Source organism: Gymnodraco acuticeps, unplaced genomic scaffold, assembly GCF_902827175.1.
Source record: "Gymnodraco acuticeps unplaced genomic scaffold, fGymAcu1.1, whole genome shotgun sequence".
Lineage (NCBI taxonomy): Eukaryota > Metazoa > Chordata > Actinopteri > Perciformes > Bathydraconidae > Gymnodraco > Gymnodraco acuticeps.
Genome location: NW_022989996.1, coordinates 669,335 through 688,112, shown reverse-complemented (window position 1 = coordinate 688,112; position 18,778 = coordinate 669,335). Strand labels below are relative to the sequence as shown.

Genomic DNA, 18,778 nt, shown 5'->3' with positions numbered 1-18,778 from the left:
TGTTGCTGGGTTACTATCAGCTATAAGCAAAGTTTGCCTTTCTAATTAATTTTCTCTTTGTGATTGTTGACTGTCAATCCAGAGATTTCATAAATGCAGCGAAGCTTTACATTTACCTAGGAAGTAACATTTTAGCCTGCCGCAAATGTCTTAGTACATTTTATATATTTTATAAAACTTCAATTTTTTGTATTGGTGTTAATTATGAGATCAGTGTTTAACATGGGCAATTAGATAACACATTGAAAGTAATTTGTTAATTGCGTGCCTAATGATGTCACCACTGAAAAGCATGTTAGCATTCCTCTTTAGTTTTCAAGCATTTGGGTGTGTGCAGCAGGGAAAGCCTGGCGTGGTTTGATGGCAGTAGGTGCCTCACCCTGATCAGATAAGAGTAATGGAAGCGACGAAAAGACCCTTGTCCCTGATGGCCACAGCAAAATGGATGTGCTCCCTGAGGTGTACCTCTGGTATCATCCACGCCTGTGGACACAGATGTATTGCCCATTAAAAAGCAACACTGAAATGTACCTCTTAAAATGGCGTGTTTATCCTGTTGAGAAGTCCTTGTAGAAATGAAACGAGACAACTGTGAGCACCGACAGACTGGGGCTGAGTAAATGTGACAATATGCTGTGAGCCAAGTTCAAATAAGGTTTTAATGCCATAAAAACCAAAATTGTTCTTTACAATTCCATTTGAACAAAAATCAACCCCCTATGAAATCAAATATTCCAGAAAATGAACATTTGTACTTACACTATACACACAGCAGTGCTCTTTTTTTTTCTTCTATTTTACAGGGGACACGGTTAAAACAAGGTTAAGCAAGCAGGAAATTAAAGTACAATCTGCAAGAATTACAGAAAAGGATATCAAAGCAATCTATACCTATAATCTATGAATGACATCTATCTACATAATATCGCTTAGCAAACACCAAAAATATGAACAGTATACTTATTGATATATTTCTCTTGAAAAATGATAATTAATTGACATTGTTTACTCCATTAGTAAACACCATTATTTTTAGTTACACGTTAATACACAGCATTTGCACAAAGGAGTAGAACTAAAACATCAACATAGACCATCTTGGATTTAATTATTTCCTAATCATATCATACTCCTCCTGTGTAAAATGTGACAGGATAATTTACAGCTGATGGGGGGAAAAGGTGAGATACAGAAAATAAAAGTAACATTGACAGAAATAATTGCCATGTGATTAGTCAGTGGCACATGCCCTAGTCTAAAAACCCTGGATATACGCAATACACAAAATTGTTGACATTTCAGGGGTTGGTGGTTTTCAACAGAACCTTTTTCAAAATGGTTTAAGTGATTGCAAATTCAAAGCACATTTCACCATTTACTACAAGACTGGATGTGATCCACTTTTACACAAAAGTCAGTCAACTTAAGCCTGCTGTACAGTTGGGAAATGTATGACATTTTCACATGTAAGTCCCACTTCTCATTAAAATTCCAGACGGATTTTGTACTTTTCGCCTTTTTTTTTTGGTTTCTCCACTCTTAGTCTTAGGTAAATGAAATTTCCCAGGCTAATTAAAGCCTATTAAAGACAGGTAATGTCAGGGCTGGTGGCAGGACCATGACAAAGTGCTGATAATTGTCTGCCAGACTCACTAAATCCACCTGTCCTGCAATTATCGCCTCTCCCCCTCCTCTCCTGACACATTAATCCACTGCGGGGCTCTCTCGGCAGGCTGATGCCTCAAAGTGCATCCTGCAAACACAGATGTTGGATTTCAGACTAATTTAGCATACACATGCCTTGCGATGGTTGCAGCGGAAAACCGACACATTATAAGGAGCACAAAAGGCAGCAGCCAGGTTATACACGGATGGGTACCTACATACGAATGAGTAATGATTTACGATTAAATTCTCTGCTTGCTGTTGGGATTAGATTTGTTGGATCAATTTATTTTGTCACGGGCACATAATCAATTGACTATTCCAGTCCCTATATAGAAAGACAAGAAATAAAATATAGATTGTGAGGCCATATTTCACAGCTACTTGAGAAAAATTGATCAAGCTAATCTGAATAGACTGCGTGCCTGTGTCCCGTTAACAAGTACAAATGGATATTAGCTCTACTTTCGAAGGCAATGAACACTTCATTTTTGTCAAATCACAACGTAATAATGTTTCAAAGGGGAAATATCTAATTTTATCCTGTGTTGAATTTAAACGTCTTGGTAATCATTAACCTGATTCAAAGCCTTATCATATTTCATCCCATAATGGTTTCAGTGAGGTGAGGAAATCAATGTTGGCATCAATGCACTGAAGCTGGCAATGCACTTCCAACTGGGAGGCCCTCTTGCCTATGGACTAGCCTTGAAGAAACCATCTGGACAACATGCTAATTACACCAGCGGTTTACGGAGAACATGTGCTGTTGTGATGGGGAGGAGTCACCCAGGGTTGGTAGCTAGCTCTAAATCCCAAGTCAACCCCTAAAACCAAGTCACTGAACACCTAACTATCTCAAGTTCTATATACAAAAGTTTTTTTAACAATGCATCAAATCCCTCCAGAATGTTTCCCATTATAAGTTCCCACAACGTGTCTCAGGTATTTAGGTATTTCGGGACAGGGAGCTTAGAGGTTGATATTTACATAACTTTAAGGTTGATGCATACCACCAACAGCCAGATCATCCTGTGGAGGAGTAAGGTTGGTCGCTATGGTAGTTGTAGTCAGGGCATACCTTCTGCACCAGTTTATAGTCTACACTGTAAAAGGCTATATAGATGCATATGACTTTGAAGGGTTTGGAGCACAGCCAGGACACGTGGCTCTGCGTCTGCTCCTGATAGCACACCTTGGACGGGTCGAAGCTGCACAGTGCAGTCTTCTTGTTGCGGTCCGTCTTCTCGTACTCGATGCGACAGTTGAACGATTTGGTGTCTTTGGTCTCCAGCGTGGACTGCTGGGCGATCTCGAACTCCACCACCTTGGAAGGCGGCACCAGGCTGACCGACACGTTCCCCAGGCCCGTGGAGTTGTGGCGGAAGTAAACACTAAAAGTGCCGTTCCCGTGGTCTACGATCTTCCCCGTGATCAGCAGGTTGAGTTTGACAGTCTTGATGTTGGAGTGGAAGTCCCCCCACCCGAACATCTTTTTGAACTTTCCGGTTTTGACGATGGGCCTGCGTTTAGTTCTGGCCTGTGCCCCCTGAGCATCTGTCTGGTTAGATAACCAGTCCCAGAAGTCCTCCATATTCTGTAAATATGTTATTTCCCTCATGTTGCTCTTGAACCCGGGGGAGCCCTTGGCAAACAAGCGCAGGGGGTTGAGGATCCGTGGACTGGCACCCGTGGGAGAGATCTTCTGTTCTGTGTCAATGTCGGCCCACTCGATGAGCTCTGTGGCTCCTCCGTGCTCTTTCCTGCATGTGACCTGCAGATAAAACAAGAAAAGGTAGACAGAAAAACAACATAAGTCTTTTAAATCAAATGTATTTGTAATGCTAGTGCACAGTCCATAATACACTTAATGTCTATAGTTTGAAAACAACAAAAAATGCCTTTCACACACCAGGCATATCAGAAAAATCCAAGTAAATTCAAATCTGATTGACAACTGATTGCAGTGTAAAAATGCCACGGTAGCAGTTCAGCACAAAGGAGAAAGAAAACAGCACTTCAGCACTAAAGATGGAGAGCAAAAAAACTCCCACTATGGGCATGGAGCCACCCAGTTGTCACACATGTTAAGATTTACTTTAGGAAACGCTGAACTACAGCAAAGGTACCCATGGGAAACATTTTGTTTGGTAAACGTAAGCTTTGCAACTTCTTCAAACAGACGCTTGCACTTCAATCAGACTGCAGCAGGAGTGCTCAGTCTTTGAGAAAAATAAATAAAAGAAACATCTCAGCAGGGCCACTTCTTTTACACAAATAATGCATTAGGGAAACAAGTTTGTACTTTCAATAAAACTTAATAACAACTTAACTCAAAACTTAACTCAATTTATTAAAAATAAATTGCCAACATTGCCAGTTGTAATTCACTCATCTTTAAATGTGGTTTCCTATGTCAAGAGTCCATAATGTAGACTCTGGTCTACCAGATCGGGAAGTACACACAGTTGGCATTCCTTCACAGTACCCAGGATGAAAGAGAAAGGGGCTGAGGTTGGTCAAGGGAGTTTGGATTAAGAAAGAAAGGCACATTTGTGACTATGACCCTAAGTTATATGTGGGACGGTTCCACTAGTGTATCAAACCTGAACTAAAAACTATTCATAGATGCTAGCAGCACCAAAGATGGTGACATATCAAGAAACAGCGTAAAGAGAATCATTTTGGATGCAGCGATGAACTTCAGCTAGGCTCTACATTTGCATAAATCTTGTAATATTTAGAGCGACTTGTCAGATTCGGTGACAATGCAAATCCCCTGGACTTAACATGTGAGCAGGTCTTACATCAGTCGGGCTATTCTAAGATAAATGCATAAGAACTTTGGCTCCCAACAATAAAACAGGCTTCCACAGTAGCATTGCAAAGTGTGTACTAATCCAGACGCAGCAATGAACTGTGATCCCTCCTTGTGCCTCAAAGCCTTTTTAGCTTCAGGAGCCATTCCTGGTCCACTTCAGATAAAGCTTTAATAATTCATGGCAATAAGCTTAGCTAGTTTTATTAGTAATTAGTAGTCCCAGCTTTCCCCGGGCCCGGTTGTAGGGATCACTGAGAGAAGCAGATGTTGAAAGCAAGCGGCTGTTTGAGTTCTCATGCTGCACTTGCAGACTAATTATAATTTCGCTGTGAGCCTAACTGAGGCACATGTGTACAAAGCTAACAAACTAGGTCTTCCTGCTATGATTTGTTTTGTCACATTCCTATAAATCTCCCTAGTCGGCTGGTAAAAGGTCTTATAATTAGAGCTTTTTCTCTACTTGGCTGCTTAAGTCCCACACCGTAGTAACACAGGACGTAATGGCTCGGCTATCTGGGTATGTAATGTGAAATCAATGCGTCTCCCACGGACAGTGTGCCTGACCCATCCATCAGCCCTCACCAAGCTTAATTAAGACAGTTGCTCCCTGTAAACATGGATGAATGAGGCAACACTGTAATAATGTCCCTCTGCGTGGCTCATCACATTCACCGTCGTTTAATCAACCAATTCCAGTGGCACTATTCCCTCACGGATACTGCCACTTAGTAATACCTCTTGTGAGTTCAGCCGTTAATTTGATTTGACTCTTACAACACCACAATAACAGGCGATGCCAGAAAAAACATTACAATCGGTGGGACTGCAGGCTCCCAACAGGACCATTTCCTCACTGCTGCGAGCAAAGAGGACGTAGCACCCGTCTTCCCACCGGCCCCAGCCGTTATATCCGTTACACATTGGGTGTCATGCTGCGCAGCTTAAAGGGTGAAACCAAATGTTGTCGTTCAGTGTAAATCTCAGGTGAGTTTTGTATTGGGTGATTATAATGGAAATGAGAGAAGAGTTTAAGTATGATGAGCGACTGGGGAAATTGCTGTGACAACAAGGGGATCAGCATAGGGATATCTAATACTTATATGCCCCGAGAGAGATGAAGCACGGGGAACTTGAAAGCTCGCACTGACACACTGGCTTTGGTTTCCTTCTCCCTCGCTGTCTCTGTGCACCAACACACACCTCGTTAATTTAGGACGGAAGTGGTGTCTCCTTAAAACACACTAAAGGAATATGAGTTTAACGCAATGCTGTGGAGAGAAAAAAAACTGGCAAGGTCTGATGAAGGAGAATCAACAAAAGCTTAATTAAGATTTCTTAATCGCTGCTGCCGGGCTAGAGGCGTTTCGGGGCGACTTGAAACAAGACATTATTATGATAATAACTGCAGAGACTTATGGAGCAGAAAACACCAGACCTCATTTCAACAAGCACTAAAGTGACGTGGATATCTGTCTGTGGTTTAGCTTCTTCCTTTTCTACTAGTACATCCATAACAAATAAAGAGAGGTGCATTAACCTTCCACTCACAAGCAAATATATTACAGCCATATACAAGAGCAAAGGTGTATGTGGCTTATAAAAGAGAAGGGATACAGCTGAAAACAAAAAGTGGATTTTGTACACTTTACTGTTAGTTAATGTACACATAATAATAATCAATTGACATGACTGTGCCACTGGTAAGGTGTGCTGACTGCTGTTGTTAATTAGTTTTGCAAAAGCTATGGGATTTTAAGGATTGTTCACACATTTTACACCATAATTTCAATTCAGATACAGAATTGTCTGAAAGTAAATTCAATACATTATAAAAGGAAGACCTTGGGAAAGCTGGCATCATTATTTTATGATAACCAAAGTTTATGAAAGAATAAAATGCAAGTTCTATTGAGTTTGGGAAGGTTCTACCTAAAAGTCTAGCTGTCACTGACAGGCTTTCACTTATTAAATCAGTATAAAATGCACATTATTTATACTTCTATACATCTGCAGCCTTTTATCAGGTTACAGGCAATTATTGTGCAAATATATCTTCAAACGGGATCAACTTGTCATATTTTTGTAACACTGTGTCAAAAGCACATTCACAGCTCAGCAAGACTTTCTGTCCATGCATTAATAACATGGAATTTACTTTCAAATATTGTTAACTTTGAAGTATTTTACAAACTGCCCTGATGATTTACATTCATGTTCTGTATCTTTTGTGTTCTAAATACCTTCCTGGCTGAACAAAACATGCACAAAGATCTTTAGAGAATCCTAAGAGAATTATCAAGTATCTCTCCTCACGCTACATGCATCGTATATTTGATTTCCTGTTATGTCTATCAATACCAGAAGTATTAGTGGAACTAAGATACTGACAGCGGTCTGAGCAGCAGCGAGCCACATGCAGAGTCAGGATGAATCAGACTCCTCATTCATCTGTAATGAGCATTATGGAGCTGGCTGCCCGCTTGTCCCGTGGGAAGACATATCTTTTAGAGGCCTGACATAAAGGTAATTGCCACAGTGACCAGAACTAGCCTCTAGAAAGTTATTAAGAAGCCAGTGACATCTGGCTTGTGGATCATCTGAAGAGATGCTATTAAAATGCGTTTTCAGCGAGCAGCCGGCGACGTTGTGCACGGCCGCAATGGTTTCTGGGCCGCGGGCTAGGCTACAGTGATGTGTTGATGGAATCTCTCTTAAACCTGGCATAGTTGACACGTGGCCCCGACTCATGATCTGTGATTTTATCTTTTTTCTGTTCTGCGTGTTATCCTCTGTCATCCTCATCACCGAGCACCTCGTATCGGTCGGCTAAAATAATTTGTTTGTTTTGTTTTCTAGGGTTGAGTTTTTTCCAGCACATAAGGTCGTGATATGCGTCGGGGGAAAATTGGTTTCAGGCATTTTCCTCACAATAAACAAAATGGGCAATTAACCTGCTCATCAGTGCAAGCAGAGCTATTCCAATGATGCACTCCACTGTTCTTCATGGATTTATCTGTGCAAATTGACCTCACTTTGGTGGTGCAATTCATTTCTCTGCTAATTTTCTGTGTCTGAAGCTTCATTAACTTGATGCGCTTCCACGCAGTAAAAATCTGGGCGCCCCGTGGAAATTACACCGGCTCCCCCACTGCCTAACGGTAACACTTCCTCAGCATTACTGCAGCACAACACCTGCCATATTAGAGCCGCTCGACCGCTATACTGCTAGCATTAGACGGCGAATTGAATGCAGCCTCTTGCTCCCAAGCATCCAACATGACAAGCGGCTCCGCTCACTCACTCACGATAAAACCATTCTCAACCCTGCAATCCCCTGCCCTGCGTCCTTCCCCAGCCATCTCCCTCCTGATGTTACAGGGCATATCATTTGTAATGATTCACACCCAGAGCCGGTTCCAGCAGAGAAGGCCCTGGAGGCGCTTAGGCAGCCCGGAGTCTACACGCCGCTGAAGAATAGATTGGTGCTCTGATCGCTGGAACAGCCTCACGCTCCAGAGCCATCACTTTTAATCAGAGGCCGTCCAGGGAAACACATGGCAGGTGCTTCAGCGCTGTGGTGGATCGCAACAGCAAATCCACACCGGGGGCACCTTACCAATCACAGCAGGCTATGGTTAGTGTGTGTGTAGCATATCTACTCTCCTCCTGTATAATCCTTGAGGCCATTACCACCTGACCTCTGTGAGAATGAGGCAGACCTCAGACTCTAATATCTTAACACTTCTGCTTAAGATGTTATTGATCCTATATTGAGCTTGTGGTGGAATTCATAATCTGCACGTCATCATTTGAGGTGAATATTAAGAGCAGCCAAGTTAAGGTGACATACAATACATTGTAGATAAGACACTTTTTCTCCCATGATACTATAGACAGTGTTGCACTACTCTATGTCTACTGTTTAAATATTTTGTAATATTTTCCTATTCATCCGTTTAGCAGTCTTGTCCGCTAGACCTGTGACTGTTATTTTTTCTATACTGTAGTTTCTGTCTATTTGTATTTATACCTCTGAATGTGTGTATTTATGTGTGTCTATGTGTGGAAATATATACATAAGCATTTAAACCCGCCTTTAGAGTGGGTTTAAATGTGTGAATGTATGTATATACTCGTATATATTTCTTTTTATATATTTTGTATTCTCTGGGATGATGAGAAACAGAAATTCGATCCCCCTGTCTGTGTCACAACCTCGACACAGACTGGAGAACCCAAATGCACGACCCAGAGACAAAGTCTTGAATGTAACAAATATGTATTTATTTTAATTTCAAAGAACAAAAATCCCTCTTAACAGAGTAGGTACTAGAATAACAAAAAGCGCGCACAAGGAGGAAAAAACAAAGCGTAACAAAAAAAGGAATTTAAGATTAACTTAAATCTACAAAAATAGCAAAAATAACACAACCTGACTTGACTGGACTCAATCCTCTATTTGCTGAGGCCTGGCATGATCATTCGTGGCAAACAAACAAGACGAACTGACACAGGACAGGGGAAGACAGGACTAAACATGAGGTGAGGGGCAGTCAGGGGCGGGGCAGACGCTGACGATGGCGGGAAAACACACAAAAGGAGGAAGTAACAGGGCCTGGAATGAGAGAGGTAAGTACAAAAATAAAACAGGAAAGGGAAAACGAGACGTGACATAAATACCTGACTAGACTTGGAATGACAGACAACATACATAAACATAACTAACAAATTGACGAGTCTGTATTACACAAATAGAGGAATTGACAATAAAGTTGACTTTGACTTTGGAAATGGATATTTAGAAACTATGATTTCTTACTGCTTCTTCAATACTTTTATGTCCACTTTCCTTTTTATAATGCTGGTACCTGTTTTACACAGATGCATACTTATTTTACTTTATTAACGAGTGCTTGCATTATTATTTATTCAATCTACACTTTTTGTTTTTGTCTTTTATGCTCTATAGAACTTTGACTGTACATTTCCCCACTGTGGAAATAATAACGTTTTTTTGTATTCAGATTTAATGCAACTGTGACGCATCCTGTCAACACCTCTGTGCGTTGACTGCAGACCAGCTTCTCCCTGTCTTAACATTTTGAACAAGTGTTGATGGTGTGAGGAGGGAATGGTAAGCTCAAAGGGAAATGATGCTGATGTGTTCACTAATATCATCACAGCATCATCAACACTTGGTTATCAATACAGCACATCCGCTCCACCTCTTACTGTTAACTGAAAGAAACCACCCTGAATCGTTGTCATGAAAGGTAGAATATAACGAGTGTGCTAGCGCTGTCGAGACGCTCAGGTAGAGAGGTGAGGAAGCACGCGTTGTCAAAGTGAGTGACATTGAAAACAAACTGTTATTCAAATTGCACACTAATGAATCATATTTGTGCCAATTTGGTATCTTTTTCACATTTCATTTAATCCAAATACACTTCATTCCTACATAACAAATGCAGTATGTTTCGCTTTTAAGAATGCACCTGACTAGTTCCATTACTCATTTTAAACGTTTCCAAATGGATCATGTAACATGTTTGTCTTATGATGAATGGCGCAGAACATCAGTCTCTCTAATGCCATAAACACAAGCATAAATGTAGCCCAATAGGGAGGGAGGCGTGTGGCGCAGTGGATAGAGCCTTGGTGTTGGGATAAGGGGGTCACAGGTTCAAACCCCACTGCAGTCAGCATGTCCTTGTGTCCCTGAGACACTTCACCCCAAAGTGCTCCTGTGGGGATTGCCCACAATATTGAGTAAGTAAGTCGCTTTGGATAAAAGCGTCTAACAAGTAACATGTAATGTAATATGTGCAATGATCAAATGATGTGTAATGTAAGCCTAAAGATGAACAAGGTGGCAGAGGAAAATAATAAAAATAGTTAGAGTAAATCAAAGTAGAATTTTACAGCGATAACCAATGTTTGAATTTGTGGCCAGATGATGATGTTTATGTTTTGAGAACCACCTCATTCATCTTGCAGAGGTGTCCTTGAGCCAGGCACAGTATCTCTATCAGCTCCACAGCTGTTGATCTGACGCTGTCCATGACCTCTGACCTCTCTTGTTGAGAAGTACAAATGCTTTAAAAGCCTTGATAATTATATAATCAATTGTTGTTATAAATATCCAGACGACTCCAATGAGGATTCTCTGTCCTTGTTTTCATTTCTGACATAAATACAACAAAGCAACGTGTGCTCGTAAAGTTATAACGCATGTGAACCCCACATTAATCTGTTTTTAGGAGCCACACATGTTGTGGCAACAGCATCTGACTGCTCATGTCACTCTGAGCTGCTCACATCCTATGATTAGCATAAATTACAGCACGTAACATAACCCTCCTGTGGCTAGCATAAATCCTCCGATGTGAGTTATTAGTCATGTTCATAGTGTCACAATCTTCTCTCTTGCTCTCCTCCCAGCAGCTGACACTGACTGAAACCAGGCCTCACTTCACCTTTTCCTTCATTGGTGGAATTATATTGGTTGTGGTGTGTACTTGAATCGTTGTAGTGAAGCATTTATATCATTAAAGAGTATTTCTCTAGAGGAAATAGTACACTAAACTGCACACAGTTACCTCTCCTGCAGTTTGGACACTGGCAAGAAACATTTGTAGAAACATGTTTTCCTAATAAACACATTCTTAAAATGATTTAGCTCCATCCTCATATATTCTCAAGAGTGTTAGCATTGCCTTTTATAGCATTCCTACTGAAAAGTATATCAACTTAGTGGCCTGTTCTTTTATACATGCAACAAATCAGTTAAAGTCACCTTCACAGCTTCGTGTCAATGTCTTCTACGGGCTCAACTAAATCCATCATCTTTCATTTTGTAGAATTTGCAACTGAAATCTGGCATACACAAAGTTTTGACACAAATTGCCGTAATGCAGAGCAAGTTGGAGTCAAAATGCTATCTTACATGGAAGCCGGGACATCCAACCACAACACAAAGGCTTGAAGAAAGGCAGGGTCAATAACACACAGCATCCAGACTCGTGTTACTGCTTCACTATAAAAACCAGATTGCTCAATTTCAGGCAGCAGGAAGTGAAAGCAGCTCTTTATAGTGTAGTTGATTTTGGGATGTGTCATATTTGTGTTCCAAATAAAAAGTAGCAGCCTTTTCCCTATTTTCCCTTCTTTATATGGACTGAAGCATGTTTTAAATTGGTCTTAACTTGACCATTCAAATGCTCCCAAAGTGTTTCCCCACTGTCATTATAAAGATGGAAAGACTTGGAAAGAGCCCACTGAAAAGCTGGAACGGTCCACTCGTGTCAATACTAGAAAGTGACGGCAATATTTTACGATTTACAGCCAGAGAGGGAAGTGGTGGATTAAGTAAAGGTAGCAATATTCCACAAAAACTAATCATTCTGCATTCAGCATTAAACTACCAACAACATTTACACATGTATTTTCTATAGCAGAATGGACCCTGCTGTTATGATTGCGTATTATATTGTTGGGTTTACATTACTGATGCATTAAGATCTAGGCAATACTGAACATTTGTTTTAATCCATCTGTTTAAGATAGATCATTCAATGGGGAGTTTAATTTGGATTTGGATTGAATAAACTTGCTTGTATTAAAGATTTTTTTCTCAGATTTTGGTCAAAATAATAAGATATGCCCTTAAAGTGGACTACAAATATGTAAGTAAAGTACAAAAGCTTAAAAAATGTCACTTACAGAAGAAAGAAGTACAGAACCAGAATTATTGTTCTAAAGCTGTTTGCAACCATAACCAGTCATCTCCATGTTGCAATATACACAACTATTTATTTACAAGTGACTTAATCATTTTAAAAGAGAATCGTTATCATTCTATGAACATTAAATGTGGATTCAATGCTTTCTCTGCATTAAAATGGATGAAAAAAATATGAGTTGCTCGGCTGCAATTGAGAATCACTTGAACATTATTGTCACTTGGCAAAGCCGGGCTGGCAAAAGTGTGATGGTCGGTGTGGAACGTTTTTAAATGCAGGGATAATGTCAGGTGTTCAGAGTGTTAGCAAAGATCCACTAGAAGAGAAGAAGGAGAGCGACGGGCCTTCAGGTAATCTGGATACTTGTGTTATCTCTGCACCTGCCACATGTGACAGCAGCAAAGCCCTGAACACTTCACTTTTAGGCAGGCGTTACCTTTCAACACATCATCAGTTTCATAATCCCCTTACATGGTCAAAGCATCAACTCCATGTGCTGTAGCTCCTGACACCTGCAGCACACACCACATGTCTGATAGCAGGGTTTCGGGAGGATAATACCACAAAGTATGTTGGACTCAGGGTAATTATCATTCTCTTGACCAGTTTTTTGACACCTACTACTTTGTACAACAAAGAGGAACATGCTTGTAAAACTCCTCAGCTAATACTTTAGTGTATTCTGACATGAACACTTCAAGGTTCCACTATTAATCTCTCCGCTTTCATCCCAGGAAGACGTAATCATCATTTCTTTGCACGTTTTTTCTCACTGAGCTTTTCGTGTGTGACAACTTCAATTTTTTTTGTTTCTTCTTCTCTTCAAATCCATGCTGCGAATAATACGGGGTGTTTTATTCGAAAATGTTTTCACTTGATTTGCTCAAACGTACGTCCACTAAATTTGACAGAGCAAATGTTTCTGTTCTCAAAGCAGATTGCGCCTCGGCTGATTTCACAGAAACGGCTCCCTTTGAAGAAGAAACGGGAGTGGGGAAGACGTTGCTTTCCTTTCTCTCAGAGTAGCTCTGAAGACAGGTACTTCACAAGAAATATACAAACACAGAGGGGGGCTGACAGTGCTTTGTTAGGGCTGGAAATGACAAGCTGAAAAGGAAAGGCCTCAAAGCCCAGAGGCAAAGGAAAGAAATGCAAAAGTGAGAATAATCAGAAAGGAGATTTATTCTATTTATTCCAGAACAGTCGCACCTTGCCTTTAACAGGAAAGCAACGCAGTTTTAATTAACGAGGTCAATCACTTTCCCCAGCTCTGACATGTAGTGAGATTGCCTTCAAAGTACCAAACAAGGTGGTAATTAAGAACTTTACATGTCAGAGTGCTGGGGATCTGGCAGCAACTTTGCTTCTAGAGAAAACGCAGCTGATCCTGAGTCAAACACAAATGTAGAACTTACAGCTGTAAAACTGTTGCAGCTTTTGATTTGCGACAAGAACAAAAGTGACACCCAGATTCCTCATCACCAGACATGAAACAGTCAAAACCCCTGCTGTATGTGAAGCGATCTCCACCCTTTTTTGTTGTTGCAGCACAGCAGTGGATACAGCGCGGTTGTGCTTCAGAGATAGCTGGATGTTTCTGAGCCTGCAGAGCGGTAATGGCAATGCTTTAAGGTAGCGGAACCTCCAGCTCTCACGCTGCCTCGGGCTGCACATCGGCCATCAAAATTCATAGCTGTGGACCAAGATCAGGAAACTGAAAATCATATTAAACATAATGTTTCCTGCACCGCAGTGGGGGCGAGTTGCTGTTAAAGAGCCGCTCAGAACTTCACTTCATCATATCATGAGAGCAGCTCATGGGGGGAGGGGGGGGGGGAGTAATCACACTGCTCATAATTGTTTGAGTTACATTTTTAATGGTCCATCCAGCAGCCAGATTATGGTTATCGTCAATGCAAAAGGGCAATTGCGTCACACCTTTCAATCATTTGGGACTTTCTTTCTTGTCATTTCGGGACCTTTATCAAGGATTTATTGCCAGTACACACACAACTATGATTGATGATTGGAAAAGGAATAGGTTGCGGGGGCTCAATACATGCAGTCAATACAACCTGTAGTGCCTGCGAGACACATTTGAGGGATTTACCACGCACAAATGGCAACCTTTCCTTCAGAGGTCCGAGACAACATGCAGGCCGAGGACTGCAAATGCCACAGACAGTATTGTTTATGAGAGATTATCTAGTCAAGCCTTCTGGCCAGAAAGATTGTGACCCCAATATGAGCACAGATACACATCAGCACCATAACAGCTCACAAAAATGATTCCTGGAAGGCAGCACATGCATACAAGCCCTCCTTCACTCCGTCAATCCATGTTTAATCACTTCCACAGAAATGTCTGTTGGCCCGTCTGACATTTTTCTCGTACATTTCTTCCTCTCTACCCACCCAATTTCTCTGGTGGGTTTTTGAAGACTTAAGTTTTTTTCTTTTTGCTCTCTTTCTTACAAGGCAAATCCTGGGAGAGGTTGATGTGAAGACCAGACAGAGCAGGGATGTGAAGAATATAAACACATTTGTTATTGTCCAGAGGGAAAAGGGAGAGGAGGGGGTGCAGGGGGTTGGGCGACGGGGTCTGTATAAGAGACGAGGACCTTATCACAGCCCAGCAGCTCTGTAATTCGCCGCCATGATAAAGTGGCAGCACGGAAAACCTTACAAGGCTGGCACAATCCAAAGACGGATTAGGTTTTTCTGACATAAGCTTCCTGAAAAACTAATCAATCAGCCCATGCAGTATTATCAGAAGCGTGAGATTAAAGAGCTGCTCCTAATCCCCCCACTGTACATTTTATTACTCTTCCCAGTGTTAGTTGCCTTTAAATATACAATAAATAAATAATAAAAGCAAACCTAATTGAGCATGGGGAAGGGGGAAAAGGGTTAAAGAGCCCTTAGAGAGGGAAATTATGTAGAATTTGTGTTTTGTTATGAAGACAGGGATAAAACTGTTGTCCTTGCCGGAGCTTTTCCGACTTTGAATAGAGCCCCACTGTCTCACCAGCACTGCAGAGGAAAAACACAAGCGGGGGGAAAAAACTAAAACAAGGCAGATTCTTACAAATATATTATTTGCCAAAACCAAACCCCTTCTTCTTCTAATGGTTTTCCACTTTCATTGATTAGTGAACAGATAAATAATCAAGCAGCTACGTGTTAATAAATGAAGAAATAACTGTGGAAATGAAGGCTAAATCCTTTGGGAAATGACTTGTAATCCCTTAAATCAGTGCACATCAAAGTTGCAACGATTGAACTCTGAGCATGCAGCGGATCCAGAGGACGAGACATGTTCAGCTTAGGCTACGAGGAACCAGCTAAGCTTTGTCTCTTTGATGTGTCACACCCTTCTAACAGGATGCTGGCCACGGCCCCTGCTCAGTGCGACCCTGGGCGGCGTTCACTGAAATGCAGGGGGGGGGGGATATGCATTTGACACCGCAGATTCTTCCAGGCACGGGCCACATGGACGCTTGGCATAACATTACCAAAGAGCTCCAACCCCGACAATATGATACAAAGGCGTAATAGACTTTGTCAACGTCTCCTCGTTCTTAATCCGGAGCAAAAAAAAAAAGATTCCCTGCATGCAATCTGCAGGGCAGAGGGAGAAGGCAGGGAGCAGGGCACTCAAGTATTTTTTTATCTTCATCTACATTGTTCTGCTGTCATTGCACACAGGATAACTGCAGCAGATGTCATGGGGAATAATGAATTCTCCCAGGATGGCTTTGACCCTCTTATTTGTCCCTGGGGTACGGCACAGATGCTAAGGCTGGGGTTACATTTTCACCATTTGATTCATGTTCTGGGTGTTTTTCTGTATGAAGAGGCCAGAGGAAAAAGAAAAAAAAATGGTTGTGTGAAGGGTTCTTGTTTTGGATGATGCAGCCACGAATATGCAACAGACTGTGAAGCCTCTAGTTAGAACAATACAAATCCTTCAGTTTCAGTTGTCTGAGGTGCACCATGGGATGCCTTGGCTTGAAATCTAGCCGAGCTTTGCCAAATGTCCCCAATCCTTACAGGAAACTATCCTATAAAGCAAATGCTAAGAAGGTTTAGCAGGTAAGGAAGTTTGGTGCATATTTAATGTGTTTATCCCGGTATGTTCTACTCTCTCTGAAGGTGTGGGAATATTGATAACGGACAATTTCTCCCCAGTCAGAAAGTGGTGGGTCTTCTGGGAGGGGAGCTGCTGAGGCATATGAAGAGAACCTCTCCAGGGAGGCAGCCTGTCTCCCTCTCTGGAGGCAGAGCTCCCAAAAGGCATATGGCTGATTACAACAGCACTCTGGCGCTGCATCGGCACAGTTCAGGGATATCTTTAAAGAAGCCCTCTATGACGATAGCAAAGATGTGAAGAACGCCTTCAATCAAATGGCATTTTCTGCTCAGGTCTGATCACGGCAAGAGTCCGTGGAGCAAAGGATGATCATGATAAAGCCTACACACTTTATTCAGCTGCCTTTAGGATAAGACCTTCATATTTCCCTAAGGCTTTTGATCCTTTTGGAGAGTTTATTCCTGCAATAATAACAGAATTAGACTACAGAAAGAGTCTGTGAAGGAGCTTAAAGGCAGTCAATCTTTGGTACACACTAATAAGGTCGCACAAATTCACAGGGACTTTTGATTTGATCACATTGTAGAATACCTAAAGGAAGCTTTGAAAACATGTGGGTTCTCCCATTTTTACTTAAATTCTAGGTTGTCATTTTATTATTGTTTGTATTCTGGCGTCAATTTTAGTACGGCTCAAGACATTTCACGGGTGCCCAGGGTTCAACACAGAGGTCGAACTTTGTTCAAGCCTGAAGGCAAAATAAATGAAAATGATTTGCCAACCACAAACATTTATGCAATAAAGCTCCATAAATGAATTGGCAGTTGGTTTTGTTGAGCCATAAGCCAAATTACAGAGGTAAACGAATAACATAATGAATATACAACTCTCAATGGTAAATAAATGAAAACTCTGCAAGCAGACATGTTAATAAATGTTATTTCATTTTCAGTGAAAAGTGAATTGATTTTAAAACTACATTACCTCCACGTCTCAATTAAGAATACTGCAGAATGATGACATTAAGCTCACATTAACCTGCAATGTGAATGTTTTTTTACAGATAGACATGCATTTATGTTTTCTATATTTAAATGTTGCCGAAGTAAAAATTCCCACTAAGCCAAAGTTCATTCAGATGCTATTAGGCAAATTAACTGCCTATGGTATAACAGTGTGAAAAAGTCTTGAAAATGAAATAAATCAATTTGAATCGAGGAGTTCAGAAACTTGTGTTTCTGAAATATTTGTAATATTTGCTACAGAAACTATTATATCCTTTTAATTGTAGAGGTAATGAATATGTTATTAAAATATGGTTTTTAGGTAAATGTATTCAATAAATTCATCCAACACAAAACAAGCCTATGAATGAGGAGTTCATGTCAGACAACATTTCTGCTGATGGCAGAATGACTTAAAACATTTGACATCAGGAATTTATTGAAATGTCATTTGGCCATATGGTGATTAATAAATATTACATTGCATGAGCTATGTAAAGCACATTTACAGTTACTTAAAATTAAAACAAAATATACACCGCATACATGGAAATATGTCTATATATAAACCTGAGAGTGAGACGAACAAATACCTAACAGCTTTATAAAATAATGATTAAAAAATCTGCACAAAGCTAATTATTGTCTCTAACTTTCTCTTTATAACCTTCTTAGTCACAGACGTCTATACTCTGTGTATTGTCATTCAGTAATCTCAAAGCTCACCTGGTGCAGGAGGAACAGAAACAGGAATGTTTGCAGAGCTCTCATCTTCGGTGACTTCTCGACTTATTCAAAATGAGCGGCGCTTAAATCCTCACTGGGAGATTTGGAGAGGGGCAGACGCACATGCCGTTGTAGCATTGCTGTGATCACCTGCGAGAAAAGTGACAAACATGCACGACGTGAATTCACTTATAACCCAAATATTAAAATGTAGGATGACCTCAAACATTGTTGAATATTATCTTAAAGATAAAAAAGTTTTCCTTACCGTTTTTTTCTGAAATGCAATACCTCACTTAATTGTGTAAGGCGGTTGCAATCATCCTTGTTCAATACACTGTCTGGAAAGAGTCTTACAATCCTCTAAAACGTCTCCGTCTGTTGGGATGTTCAGTGAGTTTCGCTTTAGCAGCTGGGACACGTGGATTTATCTGCAAACAACGGCTTCAGTCAGTAGACTCCTCTAAGTTGCGAATCGAGCCCAAACCGAAATAAACCGAGGACTATGTTACTCCCGAGTAATGTTAATACATTGACGAGGTGCGCGGTAAAGTAAAGCCAAGTGAGCCCGGATCCGGGTGTCAGGACTGCAGTCAGTCCGGCAGCCGTGCACTCTCTTCAGCTCGACTTGATTTCAGTGCGCAAAATCCTGCGCTGCGCGTCTGGAGACTCCAAGGTCGGCGCGCATCCGTGCAGAGAGTCAGACCAAAGACCTACCTCTGAAGTC

The 18,778-nt window shown here is 41.0% G+C and overlaps 1 protein-coding gene across 1 annotated transcript; it reads right to left on the bottom strand.

Moving 5' to 3' along the window:
- Positions 1-645: 645 nt before the first annotated feature.
- nxph2a (neurexophilin 2a) lies at positions 646-18,778 on the bottom strand. The gene is made up of 3 exons (XM_034212881.1): positions 18,320-18,778; positions 18,052-18,201; positions 646-3,439 (listed from the first exon to the last, which is right to left on the bottom strand). The coding sequence occupies exons 2-3, from the start codon at positions 18,094-18,096 to the stop codon at positions 2,693-2,695; spliced, it is 792 nt and encodes a 263-aa protein (XP_034068772.1). The 5' UTR covers positions 18,097-18,201; positions 18,320-18,778; the 3' UTR covers positions 646-2,692.